Source organism: Perna viridis, chromosome 5, assembly GCF_037379345.1.
Source record: "Perna viridis isolate PV_CMFRI_1.1 ecotype Kerala chromosome 5, ASM3737934v1, whole genome shotgun sequence".
In the NCBI taxonomy this organism is placed as follows: Eukaryota; Metazoa; Mollusca; class Bivalvia; order Mytilida; family Mytilidae; genus Perna; species Perna viridis.
The window spans coordinates 3,630,879-3,643,958 of NC_142449.1; the positions used below are offsets into that span (position 1 = coordinate 3,630,879).

Consider the following 13,080-nt stretch of genomic DNA (forward strand, 5'->3'; position numbering starts at 1 on the left):
CCTGTAGATTTTAATGAAATTTTGAAGTTATGTGAATTAGCTGATTTTTAGTTTTAAATGTATTTGGATACTTAACTTTAACTTGACTGCTGATACAATAGTGGGGATATCATATTTCACTCCTTCAATACTATACAGTTTGAACTATTTGAGGTAAGACTTCCAGAAGTTAATTATACCCCTTACTAAGAAAGTTTAGGGGAATCCCCTTGTCTGTCTATTCATTTCTCCATCAATATGTCTGTCTTACATCATTTTCTTTATATGCAAACTTTCCCCTAAATGTTGTCACAGCCATGCAACAAAGTTGTAAAGGATAAAGTGTTATTGAAGTGTCCATTCATTCTTTAATCCATCTCTCAATAAGTTAGTCCTCTTTTTGAAAATTTCATCTCTTATAAAACTACTGAACTGAACTCCACAAAACTTGGTAAGTTTGATCCCTAAAATTTTATGGGAGTTTGAACTAACTGATGTATCTTGTCATTGCAACTCCTCTTAAACTACAGAATAGAATTTCACTAAACTTAGTAAAGACACAATAATTTAGAGAATTTTATTCTCTCAATTTTTGTGGAAGTTGTGTCTATTTGAGCTATATCTTGAAGTACACTTCTGATGAATCTTGTCATTGCTACTATTAAATGGAATTTTTAATCACAATATTTAGGATTTTATTTGGCATACGAAAAATTTTCAGAGTGAGATAACTACTGTTGGATCACCTCTTGTTTTCAGAATGAGATAACTACTGTTGGATCACCTCCTTGTTTTATCAATAACTTTAACTTATTGCTGATTAAATTCTTTCTCATACTACAGGAGGTGTACTAAGAAATATCGACAATTTCTAATGACAACATTACATCTGATTGATGGTGTTGTTGTTGATAAACATTATTTCTCAATATAATATCACATCCTATCTACTTCAATGGGATTTTGTTTGTCTGAACGGCAGTTATGCTGTATATGTTTGTTGTAATATAAATAAACTTTGAATCTCCAGCCAACACTGTAATTTGTTCATTATATTTTATCATTTAAAAAAGTGTTAGGTTTGTAAATCTGTAATATTTGAGCAATGATTAATTTGTTTATAGGAATTATTGTATAAAGCCACCTGGGACTTAGTGGAAAAATTTAAACATACCCAAGGGCTTCATTCTAGAAGTTTAATACTCAAAACACTGTACCAGAGAGAAGGTGCTAACTTTTATATAGATGATCGACCAATAACACAGAGAATAGATAAGTTAATACACAAAGCTGGTGTATATAAGGAATGGAGAGTTGTACGGTTATGTTCTGCATTATTAGGTAAACTGGTGGATAGCTTAGCTCCTTCTATTACTACCATATTAGTGAGAGGGAAACATGTAAGTATACAGTACTATCAATTTAACTTCAAGTATAAAAAAAATAGTATATGTATGCAGTAATGCAATTTCAATTTAACTTGATTGAAGGGTGCTCCTCTTATTTCACATTTTCTCTTGAAACACAGGGAAACTTATAAGGGATGTCCATTTTTAAAGTGCAGCTGTTTGAAGTAAATAAAATATTAAAATACTTTTTATTTTATGCCTCCACATTTTGCATATAACTTACACACCCCAGAGCAGATTATTTACTCCCTGTACAAATAGTTTACATCCCTTTACAGATAACTTATTGCCGTGTACATATAACTATAATCTAATTAAAATTCAATCTTGCAATCCGGTATTCTGTTATCTCACACACTACAGAACAGAAAACTGGGACCTGAGAGATTGGCAATTGATATTTAGGAGCAAAGAAACACTATGTTTCATACCTTGTATTAAAACATGGTGTCTTCATTAATATAACTCCTTTGACATACCTTGATAGAACTTATTTGTGCTTGATTTGGCTTCATATTTTGATAATTTGGTTTTGAGTATGTCTTGTGTATAATTTATTTTTGGAACTTGAACATCCAAAGTATTTGGTTCTAAGACTGCTGATGAGTGGTCACTCCTTTAAACACTTGTACAGCATACCTAAATCTGCAATATTTATATGATTGGTACATGTGTTTTTTTATATCATAGACAAGGCCACATATGATAATATGTATATCACATGTATTACAGATAACAGTAGGAGTATTTGGTCATGAAGAAGAAGTTATAGACAAACCTATAAGTCCTGATGAAGTTAAGAATATTCTGTATAGTAGATGTGCTCCATATGACATGTTACAGTCAGTATTACAACAGGAACTGATACTAGGTATTGGTAAACTGATAGCAGCTTCACCAGAGTTGTTTGATGGTATCCTCAAGATAAGAATTGGGTAAGATACAGGCATGTTTAAATGTTATTTAGGTCTCACTAACCACTTCCGGGTCAAATGGCCATCCCCCTATGTAGTACTAAAACACACTGAACCTAGACATATGCATTGTAAGTGCTTTATTTGTGTGTATTATGATTAAAAGTAGTCAAAATAAAGCTGAGAATGTGTACTTTAAAATCATATATGTAATTAACTACAAAAGTGTATGAATATTGTTTACATGTGTGAGTAATATGCCTCCATGCTGTCAGTTAGCAGAACAGGTAAAAATGTGGATTTTCAGTATTATTTATTCAAGTAAATTTTGTGAAGAATTTCTACTATCATCGTACCATTAGCATAATGATTTTGGAAGCCTTATTTTCCAAGCTTTGCAACAGTATGCAGCTTTAAGATGTCATTTGTCCTGGGAATTCACAGTGAGACTTTGAAAATTACTTTTTTAACATGTAAAGTAATGGAAACGTTAGAAGTGGTTAGTGAGACCTTATGGGACATATTTTTTCTAAAAATAGGGGAATTTTGACTTAAGATTGCTACCACCAATTTTCTTGACACTTTGATGATATGTTTATTCAAAATATTATAATAATATTTTGATTATTATGAATTCAAATATTTTCATTTTCAAGTTATGGGACTTATTCACTAAAAATGGATGATTTTCCTTTGGGACTATCATAATAAGCTTGAAGTAAGGCTTTTAGCTCACCTGGCGTCCGTCATTGTCGTCATTTCTTCAAACATCTTCTCCGCTGAAACTACTGAATAGGTTTGCATGAAACTTATAATGACTGTTCCTTAGAGTATCCTGCACAAAATGACCAGTTTGATTTTTGATCGGTTAAAAAAACATGGCCACTGTTACTAAAAATAAAACATAGGGGTCAGACAGTAAATTTTTGCATATATCTCCAAAACCGTTAGGTTTAGCCAACTTCTGATGGGGTTCAAGTATTCAGCATGATGAGATCTATCTGTGGTTAAATTTTGGTGAAAATCTATTGACCTATGTTGGAGTTATTGCCCTTTTTGGACATTTTTTGCTGTTTTTAATGATAATACTTTCAAAAATCTTCTTCTCAAAAACTGCCATACAGAATTCAATGAAAGTTTTTTTTTGTTTTGTAGGGTATCACTAACAAAATGACCGTTTGTATTTTTGATCAGTTAAAAAACATGGCCTGCATTACTAAAAATAGAATAGGGGTCAGACAGCAGATTTTTGCATATATATCCAAAACCGTTAGGTTTGGCCAATATCTTTCAATTGCTGAAATATCCTAATTATAAGGCCTACAAAAGTTTCCAGGGATCGAAGTTGTCAGATGACTCCATGTAAGGGTTATTGCCCTTGAGAGGTGATAAATTACTTTTTTTTTACAGTTTTCAGCTTATATCTTGAAAACTATAATAGGTAGAATGAAACTTTCAATTGTTGAAATGATTCTTATTATAAGGCCTACAAAAGTCTCCTGGGATCAAAGTTGTCAAATTACTCCATATAAGAGTTATTGTCCTTAAAAGGCAAAAAATTAAGTTTTTTGCAGTTATCAGTCAATATCTGCCTTATGATGCTAAACCACAGTCAATCAATCAATCTATATACTATTCTTCATAAATTACTAACTGGACTTTCATGAAAACATTTTCTAGTGTAATTTCATTATATTGAGATACGCATTCATTTTGGCAAGTTTTTTTTTTTTATCCAAAAGATGATTTTTGGTGTTTGAGTGCAGAAGTGTTACCTAAACAATCAATATACTTCTTCCTTGATGAGGAGTTAATGTTGGCCATGAAAACTAGGTGTACTGGTTTGAGCTGCCATAGAATTGTACTATAACCAAGTTGTAATTGATTATACATGTTTTTATGCCCACCTCCACTTCCAATTTCCATTTTTTGTGCGTGATCATAAGACAGTTCATTCATGACCTCTAAATGACCTTGATCTTTGAACTCAAGTGAACATTTTTGGATTTTTACTATATTTATCATATTTGGCACCTGTGTGTATTACCATTCGCTGTGGTGTATATGTGTCTCTGTCAGTGCAGATTTATTTTTGGGCCATACCTTTTTCGATCTTCAATATATGCAAACCATATTTAGAATATTTCATGCTAGAATTTTTTTGCCTTTTGATGTAGGCTTTATATTTTTGGTGTGTGGGTGAATGACCATAAGACAATGTGTTGGCTACATTCTAAATGACCTTAACATTTGAACTCAAGTTAATGTTTTTGAATACCATATATCACTTGAGTTTGAGTTTGAATGGTTTTTCACCATATTAACATTAAAATATTTAAGTTTCAGTGACTCTAGTCAGCATTTTCTTTGTGAGTTTTACTCTTAGTATATCTAGTTTATTCAGATTTAAGATCATTACTTTATGTAGTATACACATTTCATTGTCACTGGATTTTGCATCAACATCATATTGGCAAATCAGACATAATGAGGAAGGCAGTTCTCTAATTTCCATGATATCATTCTGACATCAAATTGTCCTGACATGTGACCCAATGGATTAACAAGTAGACTTTTTACTTCCCGAGAATGAACTAATATCTGTTGACATTCTGATATTTACAGCTCAACAAACACCTCTTCGGTATATAGGAATCTACTTGTTGTCTGTCTATCCATCTGTATGTTAGTTTGTCAACTCATCCTGTAAATTTAACTCTTAATATACTGCTCAGTGAATAAAATTCAATAGGAATGTTAGTCAGTATATAGGGAGTTAAACATTGGTAGATCTCTGCCATGAGAGGTAACCAGGTTAACATGATGTAAGTCCTGGTGTATCGAGGAGAGCTATTCAGGCTCCTTATGGTACATGTAATTTTGACGTACATGTATGATATTCAGATTATACTGACTACAAAGTATTATGGAACACTGTATTACACTGAAAACATTTAGTTAGTAATTGATATGTTATTTTCAGATGGTTTATCCGGGCCATACAGATAGAGAAAGAACAAGAGGAACAAGAACATATAGATATCCATTGTTTATCTCCCAGTGATATCAAAGATATTCTACTTAACATCCTGCTACAGAACATGTATGAATCAGAGTTTCGTACTCCATTACAGCAGAGACAGATTGATGGAGCACTAAATAGGACTCCTAAGGACTTCTATGAACGAGTATGGGAGATTCTGGAGAAGACACCTAATGGTATAAAACTAGCTGGATATCATTTACCTCAGGTACACAATTCTTTGTTTATAAAAAACATTTCCACATCTATATATTGAATGAATTACTTATTTTCATATCTCTTTCCAAATACAGTGAAATGGTTTCAAGTTTTTATACGCCCATTTTCACAGAATTACTCAAAAACACTTTCACTAACTTTTATGAAACTTTGGTGAATTGTTCATATCTATTTAAGTAAGCTCCCATCAGACTTGTATAAATGTCAAATGTAATGTTTTCGTGTTATGAAGTTTTACTCTTTAAAAAAAGGCAGAAATGGCCAGGGAAATTTTATTCATTGAAAAATCATTGAAAACAGATCTTTTGTTATGATGATGGACTGATAAATGTAAAAGGTACTTGGTAACCTTGTCAGAAAAGTTTGTTTTGAACAAGATAGAAATGTATGGGTGAAATATCAAGACAACAAACTTAGTTAAACTTGAGGTACCCTTGGTATTGCCAAATTTTTTGTGCACTTTTTATTTACTTTTTTTGAGGGGAGGGTATTTGACAGGACTCACAGTATTTCTAGTTGGTCATAGTAATTTGTTAAAAGCATAAAGACAAGTTAAAAGGGTGTATCATGTGCCTAAGGCACAGCTCTTTTTTGTTTATACCAAGACCTAGAAATGAGATGCATGTAATCCAACTAAAGAAAGTTATACATTCAGTTCTGATTTTCAATTATTCCATGAATTTCAAAGAAATTTAATGGAAAAATTAGGTGTGTTTTTTTAACTAAAGGCATTGTTTTTCAAAAAGGAGAGTAGTTTATTGGTAAACTGTAAACATTATCGTTGTTTAAGTGGCTAGTTTACATCTTATTTTTATTTTTCTGTTAGGTACTTACAAGAATGGTAGAACATTAATTTGCAGTATTGATTGTTGATGAAAAAAGTTTTTTTTATTGTGTTATTGTTTCTGATTTCAGCAACCAACTCTGTCAGACATGACTATGTATGAGCTGAATTTCTCCCTGCTTGTTGAGCAGATGTTAAGTAAGATAGTAGACCCTGCATATAGACAGATAATAGTTGAGGTATGTATGGCAAGGAGGAAAAAAATCTCCATATCTACGGATATGAACTTATATGACAAATTTATCAACAATATTAGTCTGATAATGTCTATTTTACACTCAGAGGGCTAGATAAAAGTTATCAGCATTAGTTTGAAATTGTTAAGAATTTAAAACATTGATTTGTTTTTTATTCAAGTGCAGGGATCTACTTTTGCTAGAACTGTACAGGTCATGAACATAAAATGTTTTATGAGTTGTTTCTCTGGAATTTTACAATGTTGATTTCGGCGCCATATTTCTCTATTAATGACATCATAATTACTTGATGTTATGAATAAAGCTCATTTGCTTATAGCTGGGATAAACATAGAGTTTGCAAAAAAGCAAACCACATCTTCTGTGACAGCAGATTTAAGTAAAGGAATTTGAAAATACTTTTCTCATGTTGCTAGAAAATGTACCAAATGATTTTCTTCTACCCAAAGTCAACTTAAAAACCTAATTCTCTCTGAAATCAAGAATGTGGATGTTTTGTTAGTGCCTGTGACGTGAAAATGGTGTGATTTGTAGACATTATCTTAGCCGATCAAATTCCTTGAAATTTACTATCATTATGGGGTGAATAATTTATACCTACAACTTGTTTAGATATCAACTAGGTCCAGCATTTCGAAAGGTCATTATTGTGACGTTGCCATGTGAGCTATTGCCATCACTTGGCGTCCGTCGTCGACGTCGTTGTCGTTAACAATTTATCAGAACTCTTCTCCTTTGAAACTACTTGACCAATTGGAACCAAACTTGGTATGAATGTTCCTTTGGGTATTCTGCAAAGAACTGCTGTGGGGATTTTTGATCTGTTGAAAAACATGGTGGCTGTTACTAAAAATAGAACATAGGGGTCAGACAGTAGTTTTTCGCATATATCTCCAAAACGGTTAGGTTTAGCCAAATTCTGACATTGGTAAAAGTGGTCAGCATGAAGAGATCTATCTGCGGTCAAATTTTCATTTTAATCTATTAAGCCATGTTGGAGTTATTGCCTTTTTTGCTATTTTTAATGTTATTTCTTTCAAAATTCTTCTCCTCTAACACTACTTGACCGATTGGAACCAAACTTGGTATGAATGTACCTTGGGGTATCATGCATAGAACTGATGTAGGGATTTTTGATCTGTCGAAAAGCATGGCCGCCGTTACTAAAAGTAGAATATAGCGGTCAGACAAATAGTGAAAAGCTTATTTTTAGGACTACAAATAGTCTTCAGGCATAAAATTTGTCAGACGCTTTCTTATAAGAGTTATTGCCCTTGACAGGTTTTTTTTAAAGATTTCAGCCAATGTCTTGCAACCATGATAGATTTAGTCTTTCATTTACTGAAATGATCCTTATGGTAAGTTCTATCGAAGTTTTCTTGAGTAAAAATTGTTGGACAACTTCTTGTTTAATTTATTGCCCTTGAAAGGCAAAATTCAACCAAGTGAGCAATTCAGGCTCTTGGCAGCCTCTTGTTTTCAGTGGTTATATCACTGTAGTGTGGTGACCTTATCTATGGGAGGCTGTGGGTAGCTGTCAATTGCAACCAATCTCTCAAAGTAAGCATCAGTTTTCAAATAAGGATCCAAAAATGGAAATAGTTAGGCCATGTTCTGAGGATGGACAACAACACACATCCAAGAATGGATATGGTTGTGCCATGTTCTGAGGATGAACAACAACATACATCCAAGAATGGATATGGTTAGGCCATGTTTTGAGGATGGACAACAACACACATCAAAGACATTGACACCAGAGGGAAAATATAAAGAGGTAGGCCAAAAGAAACCTGGCAGGGAACTGTGGAAAGAGAAAGAGACAGCTTGGGTTTAAGATATGGACAATGGCCACAGAATCAACCCAGGACAGGGAAAAATGGAGAGGACATGTTCATGGCCATATTCTCCTCAAGGAGGAAAGGAACTGAGTAAAAAGGTACTCTCAAAAAGGGGTTGGCCATTACAACAGTGCCTGTAAGAAATTCAATTATAATGATGATTTTTTTCAGGCATTTATGGTAGTATCTACAATGTTACAGAGAAATCCAGAAGTGACATTTGATCAGGCTGCCAATATGGATAAGGTAAGACAACTTAAACCTCTGTAACTTTGTCAAATCTTTGGTAAATATAATTAAGGTAATTTTGTAATTTATGGTAATGTTCACAAATGTTTCTCCCTATTGAACTTACATATTTTATTAAAGTTCCTAGTGGATTCTAGTGTCCCAAGTTACCATAGTTAAACCTTATTTCCAAATAAAAGAGTTCATTCATCAGATTAATATTAGGTTTAAATCTTGATGATAATGTCTCATCCAATTTATTTTTTAGATAATCCATGATTCTTTTGAGGAATTCCAACGAGACTTAAACAATGAAGGCCAAAACAAAGAAGAAGACATGAGATTTTTCTTCAACACTCCTCCGAATATAAAACATGGAACAACGAGCTACATCACTAAAGCAGTACTCAGGACCCTTCTTGATGGAGAGATTAAATTTGTCAATGATGACATGTGTCACATCACCTAATCACAGGTGTACGACTAGTATGTTTTAGACTTCTGCTTAACCATCTATAGTCTGGAATGTTACAGTTATGATTCTGTGAATCTTATGCTTCTGTTTGATTTTTTTGTTATTTTATAGAATGGTATATTTCCATATTGATGGAAGCTTATATATATGAATTAGATACAATCTTGTACAAATGTGTTGTTAATTGTGGGAAGAATCTTTTTATAAGAAGTGCTTGTATCTTTGATGATAATGGAGCATATAAATAACATTTTATTTTTACTAAAAGTTACCTCATCATAACATCGAAGAACAAACTGTGTTATGAGTACTGTATCTGTCAAAAGTTCTCTGTTTGTACGAAAGATAATTTAAGGTCAGTTTGTAATCTGTACAAGTACTTCAAACTTCTACTTTATGTCACTTTACTTATTATTATAAAATATTTTAAAATGATTTAAAACATTAAAACTAAAAATTAACAACGTATACCAGATTATACCAAAGAAAAACTTGTATTGTAACAAAGTGTTAATTATCAGGATAGCAGATTAGATTTAAATGTACAGTTGGATTATCTCCCATGTGGACATTTGGTATACCAGTACATTGTAATGTTATTATTATTACTAACAGTATTAGAGACAATCGGTACCACATAATTCAAACAAAAAATATGATATTATATGCATTTTAATGTTTTCTTCCTTATGGGAATATTTTTTTCTAAAAATGTCTTTTTTAGAAGAGTGCTTATGGTATTGAAATCAAAGAAAACTAATGCATAGGGTTACAGGATCTACCTATATACAAGTACATTATTATATTTTTCTTGCATTTTTCACTTTAGGGTTAATGGTGAAAACGAAAATCTTTCCAAAGCATTTACCCACCTTGATAGTTTCAGAGTAGCATGCTCACCTCTAGTGCAGGATGTTGCGGGTTTAATCCCTGATGAAGTCACACCAAAGACTTTAAAATTGGTAGTCACTGCTTCTCTGCCAAACTTGAAGTATTAAAGTGGTTAGAGGGACAAGTGGTTGACTCAGAATCAGAACAATGTGTCTGAGTGACATGTCTACCTGTGGGTCTGAGTGGCATGTCTACCTGTTGGTCTGAGTGACATGTCTACTTGTAGGTCTGAGTGGCATGTCTACATGTGGGTCTGAGTGGCATGTCAACCTGTGGGTTTTTGCTTCTGTGAGCTAGCACAATACAAATCTGACTCCGCATGTTGGGGTAACACAAAGCAGGGTCTATTTTATTGATCAATTGTTCTTGGCTTGAAATGCATGAAATATTTGTCATAGCTTATCACACCATAATCAATAATCAATGAAAAGCATTCAAATTTGATGAACTTTATATGAAGGCAAATGCGCATGAAGCATGCTATTTATTGCTGAGGTAATCCATCTAACTTTTAATATGATTTTTGCATTTATGACCTACTGTTAAATGGTTTCATTGACTAGTAAGTAAACTTTTAGGTAATTGTTGGTATCTACTTACATATATGTGCATAAAAATACTGCTGGTTTGAAAGGGGAGTTAATCCAATTTAAACTTCCAAATACACTCAAAATCCATAGTATTGTAACTGAGTGATGCCATTCTAGTTTATTATCCTCTTTATATAGAGCTTTTTTTGTCATAGCCTTGCCAACATTTCTTTTAATTAATCAACAGTATTACTGTAAAAAAAAAAACCATTAAAGCTATCAAATATCTTTCATTATTAAACAGTACAGTAGTGTATGTAAGGTACCCTCAGCAAAATTTTTTGGTTGAAATATTATTTACACCCCTGTCTTTTTAGACAGAATACGTTTTGGTGTACTGTTTTCTGTCCATCTGTATTTCACACTCCACACAATGACTCAAAAACACTTCTACCGATTTCCATGAAACTTGAGTGAATAGTTTGTTGTAATTGGTGTAAGCTCCCTGAATATCTGGTTTTATATTTTCCGGTTATTGAACTTTATTCATGAGAAAAAGGGGATTTTTGTTTCTTTGCTCATTCATTCAAAAACCTTCCAGTAATTTATATGAAACTTTAGTCATTTGTCTATTTCTATTGATGTAAGCACTCTTTTGAGTTGCACAAATTTCAGATCATAGATTTCGAGACATTGGACTATATTCGTAAAAAGTGATGTGAATTCCTATCTATACCTTCCTTATCATGTACTTGAATCAATGCATTTTGTGCAGAGGGCCATTTTCCTTCCTTGTTTAATTTTCCTGTATTTACTACTGAGAGTTTTACTTGATAGTTAACTTCAGATTGCTATGATAGGTGTGACCCAGGAAAAATTCTATTGGTTGGGACAATTGTGTACACTTATTGTTTAGTGCTTATCCTGAATTATTTATTTTACATTTTTTGCCTTACCTCCAGTTCTGTAGGTGGATTGTCTATACATGTGTGATTTTAAATCATCCCTCTAATTGTGTTTTATACTTTTCTTTATGATATACACTGTTAACTTTTGGATTTGATGACTTGTAAACATAAGATTTTTTTAAGTTGATTAAATAGATTACATAATCTTTTAATGAAAGTCACACATTTGTTTTTGTTTATGTTTTGGTATATAAGAATTACTGCATTATGAGTATACATGCAACAAATGTAGAAATGACTGTTTGAACTTGCCAGAAATCAGTTCCAAGGTCTGGTATGTCAGCCATGTAACTCTTTGTACTTGAAGGCGTTAAGTCAGACATAATTTAGTGAAATAATTATGGGATGTATATTTATAAGTGACTGGTCATGCAGGTTAATGGCCTTTTACATGTTGTAATATTACATGTACATGTATTAGAGTGTGATTAAACCTTGTCATGATATAAAGTCAGTAGGTTTTATGTTTTTACTGTTTACACAGGTCACATTCATTGTTATTTTGAAATTTATTTTTGATGTAGAAGATATTTTTTTTCTGGTTCCTAGTTGAAGCTATGATTAATAGATAGAAATAGTACATGTTCAGATAAGATGTCATAGAAATTTAAGCTACAGTAAAAACAACTTACCCGTTTTTTTGTTTTTTTTTATTACAAAATACCTATGAAGCTGTGTAGTTATAATAATGTATATTTGTATCTTATTGTGTCACAGTTTCCTTGTCAGTTGTCTCTGGTACCAGTATTTTCTACCTGTAACAAAGTAGAATTAAATACTCAGTATACAGTGTAGTATGTTTCTCCTTATGTCTGAGTTTCCTGTTAAACCCAGATAATTAACTTGTATGTGCAAGTATCTATGCAACATACATTTTTTTAAAGTGTTTCTTACATGAGTGAGATTTAAGTGCTCTTTCAAACCATCAGCTAAGAGTTCAATGAATCACTGAAATATTTGTTTTTAATATATATTTTTCCTCAGGCTTCCTTGTAAAGTGTTTAGACTACTTGTATTTTTGTCCCTGATGTCATCATGTTTTGTTATCTGTATTTTTGTTTTGCCATTTGACAGTTAGTAATCCTGATAAACTGTCATTATAGATTGTTTTGTTTGTTATTTATTGAATAAAAATCTATAATAATCTGTCTATATTTAGAAACTTATTGAAATATAGATAATCATAAAATAATTAAGATCTATAGATTGAGATAATTATCAGCTATTGTCCTCTCTGTGGAATCTGGACACTGAATAGACTGTAATTATATATGGTGATTTAAACATGGGAAGGGAAGAAGTGAAAGGTGTCAAAGCCAACTAATGAATTATTTATCTGTTAAAATACTTGACATTTTTATAGAAATATTGAATGCTAATTTTGAGTTGAAACAATTCAATTTATCTAATTAAATTAAATTTTGAGTATGGTTGTATATTTAGAGAGGTTCCGAATCAAATGCAAGTGGTGATAATTTAAAGATATTATTGAAGTTATTTTTTTTAACCAGAAAGAAGTAGAAATTCATTTTTTCTGGTTTG

General features: G+C 32.1%; 1 protein-coding gene across 1 annotated transcript in view; it reads left to right on the plus strand.

The window, feature by feature from the left end:
• The window catches only part of LOC148615634 (phosphorylase b kinase regulatory subunit beta-like), a 38,119-nt gene extending 25,435 nt beyond the window's left edge, over nt 1-12,684 (plus strand). The window contains exons 18-23 of the mRNA XM_088582049.1: nt 1,104-1,379; nt 2,121-2,323; nt 5,286-5,553; nt 6,480-6,587; nt 8,618-8,692; nt 8,943-12,684. Coding sequence (XP_088438175.1) covers nt 1,104-1,379; nt 2,121-2,323; nt 5,286-5,553; nt 6,480-6,587; nt 8,618-8,692; nt 8,943-9,143 — 1,131 coding nt within the window. The 3' untranslated portion in view covers nt 9,144-12,684. The remainder of the gene's footprint in view (nt 1-1,103; nt 1,380-2,120; nt 2,324-5,285; nt 5,554-6,479; nt 6,588-8,617; nt 8,693-8,942) is intronic.
• The last annotated feature ends 396 nt before the right edge of the window (nt 12,685-13,080 follow it).